Source organism: Coenobita brevimanus, chromosome 19 (genome assembly GCF_032717465.1).
Source record: "Coenobita brevimanus isolate Jiangsu-jjx chromosome 19, ASM3271746v2, whole genome shotgun sequence".
NCBI lineage: Eukaryota > Metazoa > Arthropoda > Malacostraca > Decapoda > Coenobitidae > Coenobita > Coenobita brevimanus.
Window position 1 is genome coordinate 2,088,726 of NC_136972.1, and position 20,504 is coordinate 2,109,229.

Sequence of the window (20,504 nt, forward strand, 5' to 3'; positions counted from 1 at the left end):
AGTGAAAAAGAGTGGGCCCTGAACCATTTCATATTTATTCCCATTTATTATTTTATTTGTTTATTAATGGGTTTCATAATTGCCGTAGTTTTTGTGGTCCAATTAACTATGGTGAAGGACGACTGATTATATTGGAATAGACTGATGTTTACTCAATGACGTTTGCATTTTTCTTAGGAGTTGTGGTTATGGTTAATGTAAGTAAAAAGAGATAAGAATTAGACAAAATACAGGGATTACCACCAAGACATGCAGTGTAAGCAGTCCAGGTGATTATGGGCTACACTCAACACTAACTTAGGCCGCTTGGTGAACTAGTCTAGCGGACGCGGGAATATTAAAAGTCCTCTTGTATTCTGTCCAGGTTTAAAGAGGTGCCATACCATCCGATGCCGGAAAATTTGTGTTCTACCAGTATATATATATATATATATATATATATATATATATATATATATATATATATATATATATATATATATATATATATATATATATATATATATATATATATATATATATATATATATATATATATATATATATATATATATATATATATATATATATATATCGGTAAACATAGAGACATTATGAAAAGTAGCTTGCCACTTTATATGAAACGAAAAGTATATAACGAATGTATAATTCCAGCTATGACGTAAGGTTGTGAAACCTGGAAACTGACAAAATCAATGGAAAATAAATTAATTCGTTCTCAGAGAGCAATGGAAAGGTCAATGTTGGGAATATTTTTAAGAGACAGGAAAAGATCAACTTGGGTGAGAGAGCAGACTAGAGTCAAAGATATTACAGAAGTTATAAAAGAATAGAAATGGAGGTGGGCAGGCCATATAGCAAGAATAAGGGATAACCGATGGAGCAAGAGGCTGACTGACTGGACACCATGAGACTGTAAGCGTAGCAGAAAAAGGCCAGACAGGAGATGGAGAGATGAGATAGAGAAATTTGCAGGGAAAACGTGGCAAAGATTGGCTCAGTCAAGGAATTCGTGGAAAAGGTTGAGGGAGGCTTTTGTTCAGCCGTGGACTAGTTATGGCTGATGATGATGATGATATATATATATTGTGCTCCTGGCCGGGAATCGAACCCGAGACTTCTAGATGAAAGTCATGCACTGATACCACTACATCATGGCGTACACACGCGTGTAATGTGTGTCTCTCCAACATATAAAGACGCTCGTGTTCAGGCTGGGATAGAGGAAACCTGCTCTGTCATCTGCCGAGTTGCGTGGGGCTAAGCAAATATCCTGTGTTGAGACTTAAATGTATCCTCCAATACGGATTTACCTGGTTCGTCATAGAATTCAGATGGATTAGCTTTTACCACGCCACTGTGTAGTGGTAACAGTGCCTGACTTTCATCTAGAAGTCTCGGGTTCGATTCCCGGCCAGGAGCGTAAAAAACATTTGTATACACGCGTGTCATGTGTTTCTCTCCAATCTCTCTCTCTCTCTCTCTCTCTCTGAATATATATATATATATATATATATATATATATATATATATATATATTCAGCTTAGGGGAGGATTTTCGAACTGGAGAGGTCAGATATAGGCTTCATGTGTGCATTCGCCCAAAGAAGCCTCCTAAAAGCTGAATAAAATGAATGAAAAGCATTCGGGAGCCGAATGCCAATCTCCCGCCAAAATATACTGTTGGCCAAGGACAAGATTTTGGCCATATCTTGGTACCCTGAAGGTTTCATGTTGATAACTCGAGCCGTTCGTGAGATATAATGGTACTAATAGCGGGCGATAATAATCTGGAGGCAGCAAGAATAAATCAGCAGGGCACACATGTTGTGAGGTCGTTACACCTTACTTTCTGTCAAGTGTCCAGGGTATACTTGGGGATGGGTATGATGGCCAGATGTTGGAACGTGTCGGGCCAGGTGTTGGATGGTGTCGTGTTAGATGTTGATGGTGGTAATGATTAACATCTTGCCTTCTGTCTAACGACTGGTGTTAATGATGATGATGATAATGATGATGATGATCGCTTTACCTCCTGCCTGGTGTCAGGGATCATCCTTGGGTTGGTTGTGATGGCCAGGTGTTGGAAGGTGTCAGGGGTTGTGGCCTCCCATATGAAGCCCAGCGTGGCATCTGGCGTCGGATGCCTGAACAAAATTAAATAAGTAATGAATGAAAGAAAAGCATTCGAGAGCCGAATGCTAATCGCCCGCCAGAATATGCTGTCGGCCAAGTCCAAGATATTGGCCATATCTTTATACCCTGAAGGTTGCATGTTGATTGTTCAAGCCGTTCATGAGATATAATGGGAATACACACACACACACACACACACACACACACACACACACACACACACACACACACATTATCTCTCCGCCTTTTAAAGGCGGCCGATAATAATTATACTGTAGATAGATAGATGAGTACATAGATTGAATGATAGAGGTTCGTATTTTTTCATCGTCTTAGGAGGTTCCTTTCACCTTCACTTTGTGTAAAATAGCCATCTCTCAACGCTGAATGTCGAGTTGTAGCAACAGATTAACACTAGACTACGATGATAGTCTAAAAAAAAAAAAAAAGATATGAGAGGATGTACTGTAGAGCCGCAGTATTGCCATAAACTAGTCTGCCACTGAATTATGTGAAATAAGCTGCAGAAAGAAATAACAGTTTTGACCAGTTTAAGGTAAAAGAACAATAACGACTTTTCCTTACGAAGTTACGAACAGGAATTGTGACTCAGTATCTTGTGTATCACTTTATACAGCCCATGCCATTATTACAAAGGCATCTGCATCGTACAGTATAATATATAGGAGAATAATATGCAAAATGAAACTCTGAGGAAGTGTTGTTCTAGTGTGTTTACTCTGTCATGAAAAGATCCTTAATCCCTTTTAGTTCGGCTAAATACTGAGTGTTGTTAGACTGCAAGGTTGATTTGATCAGTAACTAAGGACAGTTATTCCTACCTCTTAAACCTCATTTAAATTTATGCAATCACGACTTAGTATTGAAGTTGTGTGAATGGTCAAGTTCCGTCAGATAAAAAGTACACCAACTATTGAATACTAAGCTTCCTGGCCCTTAGAAAATGGAGACCAATGTGTGAGTACAGCCGTATTATAAGTGGCATAGGAGGCTTCGCTGTTCCTCTTTCAAAGCTATTTAGTTTACATAACGCACCTTCTTACCCCCTCGGTGTAACTGGAACAAACCTCCCAATGTAAAGAGAGCAGCAATATATATATATATATATATATATATATATATATATATATATATATATATATATATATATATATATATATATATATATATATATATAATTTCTCTCACACTATCTCTCAGCTTCTCTAAATCACTTTCTCAGTCTATCACTCACTGACTAACTCACCCAGTAGCTGCAAAGTTGGTCCAGAGTTTAGTGATGATGTCCCTAACTTCTCGGTCATCAGCAGTGATCAGATCTTGAGGGTCAGAGGCTTCGGAAGGTTGTGCAAAGACACCTCCGGGGAATAGGTAGAATAACTCGTCGGTGTGCGATACCCCTGAGGAGAGAGAGAGAGAGAGAGAGAGAGATACTAAGGCGGGATTAAGGTAATAAATTAATAAAGAAGTGACTGACTATAAATCACACAATCAGAGAGTGTGGAAATGTGTGATGGTGAAGGAATTTGCGGCTTTATTATTAACCCGCCCCGTCCCGTCGACGTATGGGTACGTTGCAACGATTTGCATTTGCCAGTCTCGGCGACGTACCGGTACGTCGTGCAATTGCAAGGTCCCTAATTTGCACAATTTTCAATTTTCGCGCGTGATTTTTCGTATGTATACATCGGACACCTTCCTCTATTCCTCTACAAGATGCCAAGCAGGGACAATGCCTTACACCGCATAACCTCCCCCCTCCCCCCATCATGCCATTGTCTCGGCAATTCACCTGTTACCAGTGACCCGGCTAGTAAAGATATTCAGGGCCAGAGTGATTCTCCAATCGATGACAATGTGGAGGACAATGTTTACATAGCATTAGAAGAAGAAACAACCAGAAATAATGATCATGTAATGTGGCATAAAAAGGTCAGGTATGGTGATTAGTTAGTGAGTGAAACAATGCTTATAATGCCTTTATTACTGCTTGAAAACCAATATACTCTCATACTACATATACATTCGTACCAAGTAAATAAATAAATACCGTTTATGAGTGGATAAGATAGTTACCCTCCCATAGAACTCGTTTTCTTTGGTGCCAGCATGTTAGAAAACCCAGTCAGGTAAGGAGGAACTCCTACATGGATTGGGTATTTTAAACCTCAGGTGAGCGATTTCTCTATGAATTTTCGATGTTTCTCACCAAAAGCGAAGGTTTTAGCCAAAAAAAAAAAAATCGAAAATACCTCGGGACTGGGGGATGTCGGAGGTGCGGAAAACCTCAGGACGTGACAGGTTAAAGCTGAGGGAACGTAGCTGTCAGCATGCCACCGGTTTTGACGGTCCTTATCTGAACACCTAAGTGCTGTTGATTCTCATTAGGATGCATCCCATAGTGTTGTCAGCAGTAATGCAGGAGGATTAGATGTATTATGTCATCAGAAACACATCGTACAGTAATGCTGTAAAAACGTTCAGTCTTGTCCACTCCTTCATACTCTTCGATATAATCCTGTGGTTACCAATTGCCTTCTGTGCAATTGTCAGAAATTTATGCACTCTTCTGACGAGTGTTAGAGTAACAACAACTAATATTAAATTTTAAATACTAGAAATCTCTTAGGAAATTAGGGTATAATTAATACTCTAACTCACCAGTAATTACCTCATTATATCTTAGCTGGTCACCCCAATTTGGCTAGATAGAGTCTCAGTAACAGATGACGACGGGATTGAATCTTCGGTCGGTTTGCCTGGGCCTTTCCAAGCGTCTTTGGTGGGATTCGTACAATGTGTGGCTCGAACGAGCTTTAGGAACAGAATGAAAAAATGGCGAGTCTCTCTCCCCTCACAGGATTCAGAGATGCCAAATATTATTTAATTACAATTACCTAAATACAGTGAATTACTTCATGAAATATGCAAGCAAAATCCAACTTAAGAAGTTAACCTTAGTTTTAAATAAAACTAAAGCCAAATATTCACTCCATCTATGGCAGGATATGATAAACCTTCCTCCATTTTCTCGTCAGGATACACGTCATCCTACCATGCAGGTGCAGTCATGACAATGGAAAATTCCTAAGTATTTACACGTATTTACAATATAGTTGTCCACAAAGGTTATACGCAATAGCATTTAATTTATAAATAATAAGGAATACGCAATCTCTGGGTTAAAAAACCTCTCGAATTAGTCATAAATGCTCTTTGGGTTTTCCTCTGCTATCAACAGAGACAATTATTTTAAAAAGTATTATTTAAAAAGCACAACTGCTCTGGGAGATAATATTTCCCACAGTTTTGGGGCCGGTCGAAAAATGATACACTATCACGTAATATTATCCCAAGCCTGGAACTCTCTTCTTAGATTTCGAGGATCCTGTGCTGCAGCCCTTTTAGGTCGTGCGTCTTGACCCAATTGTTCTCCACCATTCACAGTCTCTGGGGTAGCCGTTAACTCAAGAGGCACCAATTTATCGATGATTTTTATACTGATATGTCCCCTACATGTAATTTTTACGAGTCTCAGCACCCCCTCCGAATCTGTATGTGTGGAGATGACATTAGCTAATGGCCTCTGGGATCTTGATTGTTCTGTCTTTACTAAGACCACATCTCCTAGGTTTATGACTGACTTGTTGCTGGCAGCCTGAACCCCATAAAATCTCTCTCTTAGGCTCAAAAGATAATCTTTGCCCCAATATCTATTCCAGGTGTCCAATACTTTTATCTCAAACGTTGATAACCCTCATGCAGATGTTGCCCTGGTTCGTTATTCTCTATGGTAAGATCATTTACTTCCTCCTGGATATCCATGCAAGGCATACAACGTATGGGCTGGTGTCAAAGCATCAATTGATACTCTAGTATCATCGAGATAGGTTAAAGGTCTATCATTAATCCTAGCTTCAATTTCAGTTATTATTATTATTATCAGCTCCTCTCTAGAGATCTTATTTCTGTGCAAGGTTTTTCTAAGGCATTTCTTCACAATACCAGTCATTCGTTCTGTAAATCCATTTTGCCTTGGTGCCCTAGGAGCTATGAACTGCCTGGTACAAATTCGGATTCCCAGTGTCGATTTAACCTTTGGGTCATTCATTTTATTTAAAAGTAGAGGTGATGCTCCAATGAAATTGGTTCCGTTGTCTCATTTTAACCCGCGGCGTCCCGTCGACGTTCTTTAACGTCCTCACATTTTGTCACTGCCAATCCCGTCGACGTACTTTAAGACGCTGCAATTGCAAGGTCCATAATTTGCACAATTTTCGAAATTCGCGCGAGATTTTCGATTCACCCACCTACCCATGCCTCCCCTATCTGCCACCAGGTGGGCAGCCTCCCAAACCCCGCGTGACCCACGCGCGCCCTTGTCTTGGTCACTCACCTGTTAGCAGTGACCCAGGTCAGACATGGCTTGTAAAGGTCTCTCTGAGGACGAGATACAATCCGCTCTGGATGCCTTCACTGGAGATAGTGATTCTCCACTTGATGACGATGTGGAGGATCGTGATTATGTGCAGCCTGAGGAGGAAATAACAAGCAGTGATGAGGAGGTCCCTTCGCCCCGGAAAAAACGGTATGTTACGTATCGTAAGGTGAGGGAAGGCCAGCCTGCACCCAAAACACCTGCACGGACCTCTCTCCATCCCCTAGAGAGAGATTCTGATGAGGACGAGGACGAGGACAAGGACGGCGGCTTAGGATGTGATGTTGCCTCGTGGTTGGGGAAGGAGAAAATTTCACCTCGAGGATCAGAAGGTGGGGCGAGAAGGCAAATCAGGTATGGTCCTTGTGTTTTGTCTGGGTAAGGCGAAAGTGGTGTGGCGGGAGTGTGGGGTGAAAGGGAAAGTGGTGTGGCTGGAGTGCGGAGTGAAAGGGAAAGTGGTGTGGCAGGAGTGGGCGATGAAATGGAAAGTGGTGTGAGGGAGGCAGCACGAGCACGTGGTGTACGTGGGCATAGGGGAGACGAGGTGGAGCCGCTCCCAAGCACGTCTTTCGCCCCACAATATTCCCAAACTTCCTCCCCATAGCCACAGGATGTGGGGAAAGGAAGGAAAGGGAAGGGAAAGGGTAAAGGAAGAGGGAGAGGGAAGAGAAATGCGAGTGATGAAGGGCGCCGCTCTCCACCTCCCCAACCTCCCCCACCACCCTCACCTCCCGACCCTGACAAAGGCGACGATGGGGACGAGGCTGGAGACGGTAGTGTGTCGTGGAACTGGGAAGATGGGAGTAATTTTACTCCCATCATTCACCGTTTCACTGAGGAGTGGCGGTCTGGTTGCACGGCTCCAGGTGTGCATGCAGGCTCCACTAGGGTGGATTTTTTCCACCTGTTCTTTGGGGAGGCGTTTGTGGGGTGCATAGTGGAGCAGACAAACCTCTTTTCAAGAACACAGCGCCGTGAAAGTGAACGTCTTGGTACAACCAGCAGGCACTCCCGGCAATATGACTATCCTGTAACAGTTTCTGAGATGTTCTTATTTTTTGCCCTGGTTCTATTGATCAGTGTTGTCAGGAAAAATCAAATACCGGCATACTGGACCACTGACCCAATGACCATCACACCTTTCTTTGGAAAGGTCATGAGTCGTAATAGATTTCAGCAGATTCTCGGCCGCCTTCACTTTTTTGATGCAGAAGATCCAGCTAATGCAAATAACACTGATAAAATGAGGAGAATTAGGCTTGTATTTGATCACCTACGGGAAATGTTCCGCTCCTCATTTTATCCTTACAGAGACCTCGTCATAGACGAGAGTCTTGTGTTGTGGAGAGGCAATATTTCCTTTCGCCAGTACATACCCAGCAAGAGACACCGTTTCGGGTTCAAGATCTTTGTTATGTGTGACTGTAAGACTGGTTATGTGCAAGACAGTCTTGTACACGGGTGCACAGACAGACATAACAGAAGATCGTAGTATTGGACTCTCAGGGGCCGTGGTGAAGACAATGATAGAAGAGTACCTTCATCGTGGTCATGTGTTGTACCTGGACAACTGGTACACTAGCCCTCTTTTCGCTCGGTTCCTCCACCAGCACGACACCAGAGTCTGTGGTACAGTAAAGAGAAACCGTCGCCATATGGTTAAGATAGGGAGGAAACTTGACAAGAACGAGGTGGTTTTCTTCCAGGCAAATAACATCCTTGCCACCCTGTGGAACCACAACAGGGAAGTTTGCCTCCTGTCGACTGTACACAGCCCCCTGATGCACCGAACAGACTCAGTTGATCACCGTAGCGAGAGGAGGCGCCACGTCTGGAAACCTGAGTCTGTACTTGACTATAATCTCAACATGAGGCAAGTGGATCAGTCAGACTCCATGATTTCCAGTGTGGATTGTGCCAGGACCACGATGAAGTGGTACAAAAAGCTCTTTTTCCATTTGCTCGACATCACGGTCCTCAACGCACACTACCTCCACGCCATGACAACGGGAATCTCTGAGACCTTTGAGGGGTTTGTGAGGGAGCTGTCACGTGAAATTATCGCCAGGTACGCACAGGACAGGCCCACACACTGCACATGCACCCCCATGGCTGCCCAGACTCCCCTACGCCTCGCAGGACGCCACTACCCAAGCACAATCCCTTCCCAACCAAACCATCGTAAACCCCAGCGCCGCTGCCATGTATGCAAGCACTCGACAGTAAGACCAGCCACTCAGAAAAAAGACACAAGGTACGAGTGAGCAGAGTGCAATGTTGCGTTGTGCCTTCAGCCCTGTTTCAAAGAGTATCATAACTTCCTACACTACTGAAACTGTGTGGGATGGTGATATGACGCTCAGTATAATGGTTATGGCCAGTCAGTATGTGATAAGTTTTATATAAAGATGAAATGGGTGTAATGTTAGCAGGAAAGTAATGTATAAGTTGAGAAATAGTGTAAGTTGAAAGAAGTGATATCAAAACTACACCCACTGTGCAAATCTGCGAAAATATGATGCTCAGTATAACAGTCTGGTCTGTAAATATGTGATATCAATGATATAAAGGGGAAACGGGTGTAATGTTAGCAGGAAAGTAATGTATAAGTTGAAAAATAGTGTAAGTTGTAACAACTGATATCACGAGTACACCCACTGTGTAAATCTGCGAAAATATTACGCTCAGTAGAACAGTCTGGTCTGTAAATATGTGATAGCAATGCTATAAAGGGTGTAATGTTAGTGGGAAAGTAATTTATAAGTTGAATAATAGTGTAAGCTGAAACAAATGATATCGCGATAACACTCACTGTGTAAATATGCGATAATATGACGCTCAGTAGAATAGTAAGGTCTCCAATTATGTGATAGCAATGATATAAAGTGGAAACATGTGTAATGTTAGTGGAGAAGTATTATATAAGTAGAAAAATAGGTTGTAAGTTGAAATAATAGTCATAGCGACTTCACCCGCTGTGTTATTATGCGCTATTATTACGCTAAATATTATCGTAAGGCCTGAAACTATCTCAAAACAGTTCTCTAAAGTGGAAAAGTGTATAATGTTATTAGGAAAGTATTATGTAGGTTGAAAAAACACAAAGCGAGTTGAAACAACAGTCACAGCGAGTTCACTCACTACATAAATATGCGCTAACATTACGCTAAATATTATCGAAAGGCCTGTGAATACATAAAAACAGTTCTATAAAATGTAAAATGGTATAATGTTATTGGAGATGTATTATGTAAGTAGAAAAAATGATATGTATGATGAATCAGCTGTTAGCGATTCATCAGTGAACAGTTTGGCCGATTTCGCTCGGTTCGCCCGATGGTACAATGCTTATTTCACCTCTATTTTTGTATAAAATCCAATTTACTCTTGTATCACATGTTTTTTTGTTTGTATTAAATACATATCTACTTACTTTTATTGGTTTCCCAGACTTATAATACCATAGAAAACGTGAGAGCCACAGACCACCTCCACAGAACACGGTACCAGGTGTAACGAAGGTATACCTGTTTAGGCCACTTATGGATCCCGGTGAACACTTTCTTGGTGATTGACCATTGTTTCTGACCAAAAACGAAAGTTTGAGCCAAAAAAATTTTGGTCCAAAAATGGTCGGGATTGGGGGGTACGAGTACCAGTGGTGAAAAAGTGGTCGGGACGGGGCGGGTTAAATTACTAGGAGAAGACTTTCTAGCTGCAAATCTTCAGAATACTTTCTGGAATATCTCTGAACTTAAATCCTCTGCTTTTTCTAGACAGACTGCCCTTGTGTAGGTGCAAGTACACAAACATATTTACACCTTATGGGGAGTTCCTTCACCCGTAACAGTTATGGCCCCTGTGTAGTCAACTAAAGTTAGTTTGAAGGGCCGACTTACATCACCCTGTCCTTTGGTAAAGCAGGTTGTCCTGGATAGTCATATGGTCGTTGTTCATACCTCCTGCATATAATGCAACTCTTGAGATATTCTTTTACAACCTGTCTACCCTTAGAAATCAAGTACCTTTCTCGGACTCGGGCCAAAGGCTACGGCACACCTCCATGAAGAGTTAACCCATGGGCTTCGTTAACAATTAATTGTAAAAAAAAAATCATTCTTGGGTAACAATATAGGATGTCTAGCTTGGAGAGGCAAATCAGCCTTTACTATTCTGCCACGGCATCTGGTCAGATCCTTTCCTTCTAAAAATAATCCTAAATATCTTATCAGCTTATTATTGCTGCTTGTGCCTTGGTGTAAAAGATAAAAAACCTATCCATAATAGTTTCTTTGAAGACTTTTCAGCCAATATTCCATGGGATCAAACTTCTCAAACCCCACTTTCTTTTTCAAAAAATTTACAACTAATTTAGCAGTGTTAAGGAGTGGTCTTAGTGATGAAAATCTACAGATGTCTATCACATCTGGCTCACGTACTACAGGAACCAGGTTTACAACACAAACCTCAGCAATACTGTACTGTTTCCACTCAGACCATTTTTTAGTAAGTAACCATTTAGGACCCTTGAACCACAAGTCATCTTTGATTAGTCTCTTTACTGTCGAGCCTCTCGAGAGCAGATCAGCTGGGTTTTGCTTGGAGAATACATGCATAATTTTAATTTCTGAAGACAGTTCTTTTATAGTCCTCACTCCACTGCGAACGAAATGATTTTTAATGTCTTCCTTTCCTCTCCACTAAAGACAAATCTCACTGTCAGTCCATATGTAAATATCCTCAAACCGAGTATCAGGAGTAGTGGTTAAATACCTGGCCAATTTAGTTCCAATTTCTATGGAAGCCAATTCCATTTGAGGTAGGGTTCTTCCTTTAACTGGAGCAACTCTGGCTTTGGACATAATAATCTTAATATCATCTCCTGTTGTACAATAAGCTACTGCTCTATATGCTTTTTCAGAAGCATCACAAAATATATGCAAATGTGACTGCTCGTTGCCGTTTATCTGCCTGGGAATATAATTATATGCTTGATGTTTTTTCAATTCCTTTCTAATCTGTTCCCATTTTTCAACATATCTTTCACCTATTTCTGTGTCCCAGTCCAACTTTTCTCGCCAAGCCTCTTGCACTAAATATTTGCCCCTAATAGCTATGGGACTGACCAATCCTAATGGGTCAAATAACATGGAGACCTGACTTAACAAGGACCTCTTGGTGAGAGGGCCATCAGAGAACTTTATTGCTTTATAGACTTATTTCGTCAGCCCTTGTTTCCCAGTTAAGACCCAACACATTTTAAGTTTTGGGAATGTCAATATTTGGATAGTCCTCCTGTATTCTACTCCTTAAAAGCGGTGAGTTTGTATTCCAGCTCTGTAACGGTATATTTGCCCTCCCACATTTGGAATGGGCAACTTCGTAAGCCTTCAATGCTTCCGTCTCTGTATCAGCAATACCTTGCAAGTTATCCATATAGAAGGCCTGCCATATTTCTGGGCATTTGGCATTTTCAAAATGATGCTTCAAAGTGTTGCATAGTAGGAAAGAAGTAGCACAAGAGCCAAAGAGCACCGATCTGAAACAGTAGGTTTTCAAAGGAGTATCCTCATTTTGAGGGGCTTGAGGCCTGAGGAGTTTTGTAAATTTCTTACATTCTTCTCTCAATCCTATTTTGAGAATAGCCTTACTAATGTTTGCTGTATAAGCATAAGGTTTCTCTCTAAATCTTAGTAATATATTCCCCAACTTCTCTGTTAGTGTAGGTCCACAGTATAGGCAATCGTTCAAGCTAGCTGATTCTTTGGACGCTTTACTACTACAATTAAAAACTATCCTTGTGGGAGTTGTTACCGAATCCTTGCTTACAGCATGATGTGGTAAATAATGCCCATCTTTATGGTTAACAGGGAATTCATCTCTTCTACTCGTATAACTTTCTTCAATTTTTCTTTTAGCTATATATTATCGTATTTTGTTAGATGTTCTGGTTTTTCTCTCAACTTTCTTAGAAGAGAATTTAATTGAGCCTTAGCTGCCTGGTAATTAGCTGGTACCTCTGAATGGTTTAGTTCCATGGTAATCATATCCAGTACTGTCCATCCTTAAATTCCACAGACTGGTTATACATATCCAAAGTTATTTCATCTTCAGGAGTTGGTTCTTCAGAGTATATTCCTACACTATCTACAGTAGGTTCCACAATTTGTGTGCAGGTTCAATTTTTTGATCGAATAAGTCATTTATCTGAGTAGGTTCCAATGCTGCACATTTTCTAGCAAACCTCAATGACTGTGTGGGAGTAACAAAGACTGAGTCTACCAATTTGGCCCCTCCTCTGTCTTGCTTTGGAAAAGGCAACTGACCCATAATACGGCTATCCCCTTGACTCTTGAACAACTGTACTTTATTCTTCTTGACAATCTTATGAAGGAATCTTCCATAGTAATCTGACCCAATTATCATTTTTATGGGACCCACAGTATATGACTTCTCATTCTGTTTAGTCAGCCTTATCCCTGAGCTCTGTAGATGATCACAGGTTTCCTTCAGTCCTTTTATACATATATACTTGTTTCCATATTATCCACTGCAGCTGCTGTTATGCTGCATTTATATCTGACAAGTTGTAGTAAAGGTCTAACTAAATCAAAGGACTGTGCCTCCTTAGTAGTTAAGAATCTCATAATGGCAAGATTTACTTTGCCAATAATAGGTAACTTTAATTTCACCAAAAGTGTCTACAGAAATGAAGATTTTATGTGCATCCATATCAAAAAGAATACATCCTGATATACCCCTATTTTCCATCATCACTTTCACATCTGCGTTTGGAACTGCAGCTGGCATTGTTACTGAAGTATTTGCTTTCGCAACAATCATACTGACACTTGCGGTTTTAAGAACCTCATACTTGATCATCCTTGGGCACAAAGCACTGTGATTATTATCTGTTTTGCACTTGAAACAAAGTTTTGATTTGCTCTTACAGTACATGGAAATGTCTCCTGAATTAATGCAAATCATACAACGCCCCAATTTCTGTAGCCTCACTATTCTAAAAGCAAAAACTGACAAGATATACTGGAATGTTGTCCACTACAAAACACACAAACCCTCCTGTCCTTTACCATGGAAGCTTTTACTTCCTTATCTTCTCAAGCTTGTCTGTTACTTGTCTTTAATACTTTCTCCTCAGATTTTAAGGAGCTAAGAAAAGTGCCAACCTCTTCTTTCTTTACAGGCTTAACCGTCCCTGACTTAGGTTTCCCAGTCAGTCGGTTAGTGGTTCTTTTCCTTATTTCAGCCTTCTGTTTACTTTCAGCAGGTTTTACTGTTCCCTGCAAATGTTTACAGAGTTGCATTAAGCCCTCCTCAATCTCCACACAGGAGCAATGATCCTTTTGGTACTTACCAGACAAGGTATCCTTGGTTCTAGGTTGCAGCTTTAAGGATACAATTCTAGAAAGCACCCAATCAGCTGCTTTTACATCTTCTTAAGTACCTAAAGCTTTTACATTGCCGCACTGCAATCCGAAAGTTTTACAAGGGATCAAAATCATGTTTAGGTTTGTATAATTCAATTAGAGCTTTCAGTAACTGGGTAATGACCTGCTCCCTATCTTCATAATTCTTTCTAAGTATTGTCAAAGCTGTCTCATAATTATTTTCTTCAACAGGCATGCCCTTGACCTGTTCCAACAGATAGGAGAGTTTACTTACATTGGAGAAAAGTATTTAAACTGATCTGCAAAGGATCTCCAATTTTGCTCCCCTTCAAACTCTGGGAGCGTAATTTGTGGTAATGCGGCTTCTCTCCGCATTTCCACACCTTGAGTTTCTGAGGAGAAATTAGTTAATTTTGACTCAAACAGCTTCACAATTGTTATACATCCCTCTAAATTACTTTCGTACTTGGTAATCTCCAACTCCAACAGATCTTTATCATCTCCTCTCACTAATGCTGCTTCTAAATTAATGTAGCTTTCTTTATCCTGTAGTCCATCTGTCTTTTAATATGTTCAAAAGAATATGTAATTTCTCCTCTGACAGAGGTATTTCCTCTAATATCTTCGTATAATCATTTATAGCTCTCGTTACCCATCCTGCCTTAGCACGGGTTAACTTTTGTAACAAGGAAATAGACATTTTGGCTGATTCCTTACTTACATTTTAAATTCTTATTATTTGCATTTTAAATTTAGATGATTGTAGGGAAGGGTTTTACAGTATTTTAAACCTCTCCCCCTGGGTTGTTAAACCGCAAGGAGTATACCACAATCAGATTTCTAAAATAACTAAATTACTTTGAGCTCAGAACCAGTTGGTATTTTAATATTCCATTGGACTCCCCCCAAAAAAGGATAGTACGGTTTCTGTCCCACGAATGCCACACGGGACACAGCCGCTCAGCATTTGAAAGGGAACCAGCTCTTCCGCCCGGAACTCGGTGTCTGACACTCTACCGTGCGGAGTCGAACCCATGAATCTAACCTTGAACTCCTCTAAAGTCAAAGTACACATCTGTATTCCTCACTCGGGGCACCAAAATGTCAGAAATTTTTGCAATCTCTTTTCTGACGAGTGTTAATCTAACAAAAACGAATATTAAATTTAAATACTAGAAATATCTTAGAAAATTAGGATATGATTAATACTCTAACTCACCAACAATTATCTTCTTATATCCTAGCTAGTCCCTTCGATTTGTCCAAATCATAAAGGTTACATAGCTAGACAGAGTCGGAATTTATACTGAAACATTTACAATGCAATCGATTCAGTTGTGTTTCTGCGCAGGAGAGCAAAATTTGAAAAAATAACATTGAAGGCGCTATTACGGCTCGAGTGCTAGGAAAAAAAAAATCTGTCAAAAGAAGCCTGCAACCAAGATACGTCAGTCCTGAAAATTTCAAGGTTCTGTCTCGAACGACCTTGGAATATCAGCCTTCCAGATCTCCCCTCCCCCTCAATATATATATATATATATATATATATATATATATATATATATATATAGAGAGAGAGAGAGAGAGAGAGAGAGAGAGAGAGAGAGAGAGAGAGAGATAGATACATAGATATAGATATAGATAGATAGATAGATAGATAGATAGATAAATACATACATACATACATACATACATACATATAGATATATTTACAAAATCAATAAGAACTCTATATTCTGTGGAGTTCTTAACAATAATGGAACAAAAGTTCGTTTATAGAACCAGCATGCGAGCATGCGTCTGCCTTGGTCACTCATTTAGCCCAGGAGCATTAAGGATACACCTGGAAAAGAATTAGAAAAAGTTTATTTTTTCAGGAAAGCTACAAAATTGTCTCCAAAGTCAAAATCAACGGATAATCTAAACATTCCACGTAAGCTAACCGTGTGGGACGAAAAATTCAAGATGGCTACCATCTGTATGGGGAGCGTATACTGTATAGCATAGTGACTAAAATTAACACTTGTTCATGTCATACCACCTTTTATGGGTTTCAAGGAGTGATAAATCCATTTCTGCTACAGTATTATTCTAAGAATGTTATATCACTGATATACACAGAGAACGTGCACCAAACAAACAAACAAACAAAATCAGAAATCTGCATTGATAATTTTGCCATGAATTTGTAAACTACAGTAGAGATTACTTCATCAGATGTTTTTACTCTTCAGTTTGGGGACAGAATGAAGTGTAGAGAAAGAAGTACATACATGGGTTGAAGACAGTGTGAATGGAGCGAGATGGCAGCACAAGAACAGTGTGATATTTGTGCTTTTTGTGATAAGCCAATCACCTCTGACCGAAGTACTGCCACAGAAAGAGGCCTGCCGAGCATAGTGAGCATTAGTGCTGATCTGAGGAATAAACTTGATGAAAAACTAAAGTGCTGCCAGTTCCTGCTCATAAATGGTGCAAAAAGAACATTAGATCCTGCCATCATACATAAAAACGCAAAAAAAGGAGTCAGAAGAATCGGAGTGACAAGTGCATAAGAAAATCGCCTGCCGTTCACGGACCACTATCTTTAATATAAAACAAGACTGTCTGTGGTAAATACGTGGACTATAGTAAGATCGCCAAACACCCAAAGGACCAACGCGAGGCGACTCATGAAGCAGCAACAACTGAATTATTGCCATTTGTTGCAGGTAAGGCGATGAAGCGAGCTAATAGTTGGGGAGAGTGTGTATATACACGCATTCAAAATGTTGGTGGTCTTGTGGCAGCTGAAGCCAAGTACAACCATGATTGTCAAATCAGTTTTCATGATGGGTGAGGGCTTCAGATGGAGCCAAGGAGGAGGCCTTCAGTGTCAGTCGACAACAGAAAAAACACAGACCTCTGGGAATCCACAATTGCGTGTGATAGCAGACACATTCTCACATTTCGAAATTACGTATCACACCATTCACCATTTTCCTACACAGGTGAATACCGTGAAAGACTGGTCTGTGTTGATACTGGAGTCGTGGCATCTGTTTGTGCTAATGCATATTAAGCAATCAGATCAGGTGAGGAGGCAGCTGCACGGATCACTTGCCTGAACTGCGTTGATGTTAAGCTCAAAAGGAGCGACAAGGTTATATCTGTTGTTGCTGCAAAGTTTACTGCCACTGTCCGTGGCAAAGACGTTGAGGTCAACCCCACACTACTCTTCATGCGGGTCACATATTTGATAAAGAACCGATCAGATTTGGAGAATCACCTTAAACATGAGTTTAGCAAGCAGCCACCAACACTGTTTGACATAGGTATAATGCACAGAAACAACAAAAGTGGTCTTGCCAAGGTGCTGAAAGCTCCAGTAGTCCCAGTATCTACTGAAGCTCTTAAGAACCCATACTATGTAGTGGATGGAGGACATTTGCTGCAAAATGTGACATGGCCCATGGACTGCACGTATGGTGATGTGTGTGACAGCTATGTGAATCACGTTATCAATAACTATATTGACGAATGCACTTTCTTCTTTGATGGCTACACAAAACTTACCCTGTTAACCAAGGTAGCTGAACAGAACAGCCGGACTGACCCATATGTCTCTGCAGACATAGTGTTTCATTTCAACACATCAGGCATAGGCAGTCAACGCTCCATCTTGGCAAATCGTAACAACACTCACGGTTAATCAGTTGGCTGAAGGACCGGCTTATATCTGATGGATTTGCTTGCTGTCAAAGTCAGATTGATGATAATTACTTAATAAGCAGCACAGCACTGGCATTTGCTGTGACTGTCGCCCTAACTGTTGTACTTGTGGCAAAGGATACAGATCTGATCTTTTTATTTGTTGACAGGGCCACAACACATAATATCTTCATGCAGTATGTAAGAGACTTTGTTTATAGCATACACAGCATCCAGCAGGCAATGCATATACACACACGACAACACAGATTGATAATACACGCTACCACCAGATCTGACACAGTCTCTACCTTACAGTATATGGCACTGGCAAAAAGAAGGCCATGACAGTCTTGAAAAGCAAAGATTCGAGGACGTTGGATGTGTTTAAGAAGCGTGATACGATCCATGAAGACGTAGCCAGAGTGGGGAAAATATTCTTACTGAAGTTATATAATGCCAATCCAACATGTACAGTTGAGCAAGTAGAAAGTGCAAAACAATATTGGGGTATACGGAGACATCTGGCAGTTCCCTGTAGTAAATCCACTTATCTTTATGAATGAATCACTCAGAACCAAGAGCCTGTGTAAGGTGGACCGTGATTGGCTGATCTTTTGAGTGGTGGTGAAGCAAATATTTTCATCATATTATACATAAATCAAGGTTAATAATTAATAAATGGCACGAAGCAAAGTATAGAGAATACTACAGTATTAAATGATCGAATATGGAGTATAATAGAGTAATAAGTGTCAGCAATCTGTAAAACCTAACTGGAAACATAGCACAGAAGAGCAGCATGTCAGCTGGTAGATTCATTTATTCATAACACTCGAAGCAGTGGAAACAAAGTCTAGTGAATCAGATTAATAGATGTTGACCTCTAATGAAGAGAACCGGCAATGCTTTCTTTAACCCTGAAATGCAAAACCTAGGTTTTACAACGGTAATGCAAAACCCAGGTGAAATATACCCAATTTTTGGAAGCAATGAAATGTAACTTCTAATAAAGATTTATTAGTTCTGATACTGAGGTACAAAAGTTCAACTTTTCTATTGTACATTCCCACAAAAACATCAACGCCACCTAGAACTTTTGCCTTGGCCTAGCAACAACCCTGACCTAAATCCCACAGAGTATGTTTGGGCCAATATTGTTAAGGTTTCGGAGCGCAACAAGGAAAGGACGCCACAATGACTGTTGCGTTACATGATGAGGGAGTGGGAGGTCCTCGGGAGAAAGCCTCACATCATTCACAATCATGTGGCGTCACTACCTGACCGCCTACACGATGTTATTACCAGCAATGGTCTCTGGACAAAATATTGAGTGTAATTATAGTGGCAGACTTATTTTGAGTTAATAATTTCATCCAATGATGTTGTCATGATGTAATATTATATTCGTTTGGACAGTTTTCCAAATAAAACAGGAGTATTATTTATTCGTCATATATAGATCACACATTATTTTGGAGAGAACATTATTTTATAATGTTATGAGGAATGAATATTTTGTCAGGAAATAAACTTACTGTAAATAATTACGATTTTATTCTATGCCTATTGCTGATGAGATATAGGCTAGTAGAGTTGAAACATTAACAACATTAGTGACAATTATATGTTATGCAAAAACAAACACTCGTAATTGATTTCCATGCAGGCCCTGAATTCATTTTCATTACATTAGAAAACATGTCCTACTTAATGATTTTGATTAATTTTCTTGGAAAAGATAAAAGGAGATAAAGCCGTTGTGAGATATATGTTGGAATCAGCGCCGTGCTCATCTGGCTGCTATATCGCAAACGGTAATTATCCTGGCAATCGAGAGTGATGCCGGTAAGCGATACACAGACAAAGTCAAATTAATCGTATGATCTTAAAGCCCGTCATCAAACACTTTGTGGCAACTTTGATGGGCAAACCAGCGAACAGCCAGGGCCCGTAGCTAAGGGAAATCATCAGATATTTCCCGGTGGTCAGGCGCCGGGCATGAGCCAAGGACCCTGCCATCCTCAAAAAGTTGCCACTTTAACCATATTGTTTTTCTGCAGTCTTCATTGTTTTCTTCTTTTTTTTTTTTTTTTTTACAATTGCAACAATTTATATGCTATACTGAGTTATTTCTTTTTCTTTTCAGTTGCATTGCACATGGTCATATCGCACTCAATCGCTGCCGACCACCTACTGATTACTGGTCGACTTTACTGCCTGACCAGCAACTTGGCAGTTTGGACAACACCACAGTCATGCCTGACAGACTGTGCCCGATGAGGGCACAGTCCGCCAGTTACTGCCTGATAGGCGAGAGCGTGAAGGGGGCATAACAGCTTAGCCTACATCCGGGGACTGACTAACGTCAAGACACATAATTATGTATTAAAATGAGGGAACAACCCCATGGCTGCCAGTGTTAATTGACGCTAGTTACCCATTTGGTAGCCTCTTCATTCCACTGTCTTCATCGTTGTCTCTTTCCTACCATCTCTCCAAACACTGTGGGGGAGGGATCGATGTTGGTCAGGTGCTGCAAATTAAACTGAATATTTGGTTACCTAGTCCCTGTTTGATGTTACAGAATGATGTCTTATGCACCTCATGGACGTGAAAGTAATTACGTGGAGCTACTAGGAAGAATTTTAAGGTAAACATCTCATAATACATGAATGTTGCTGATTATCTAGTTATATTTTTGCGTTTCTAATGCAATGCATTTATATTGAGAATGAGCCCCTTGAGAGGGTATTGTCTGCAGAGACATGGGCGATACTTAAAGTGTTCTGGTACCCTTTAGCCCCGAA

General features: G+C 40.5%; 1 protein-coding gene across 1 annotated transcript in view; it reads right to left on the reverse strand.

The window, feature by feature from the left end:
* Positions 1 to 20,504, reverse strand: part of LOC145391606 (venom carboxylesterase-6-like) — a 108,975-nt gene that overhangs the window by 4,015 nt on the left and 84,456 nt on the right. Inside the window, exons 12-13 of the mRNA XM_080266150.1 lie at positions 3,404 to 3,557; positions 2,033 to 2,147 (exon numbers count right to left, since the gene is read on the reverse strand). Coding sequence (XP_080122276.1) covers positions 2,033 to 2,147; positions 3,404 to 3,557 — 269 coding nt within the window. The remainder of the gene's footprint in view (positions 1 to 2,032; positions 2,148 to 3,403; positions 3,558 to 20,504) is intronic.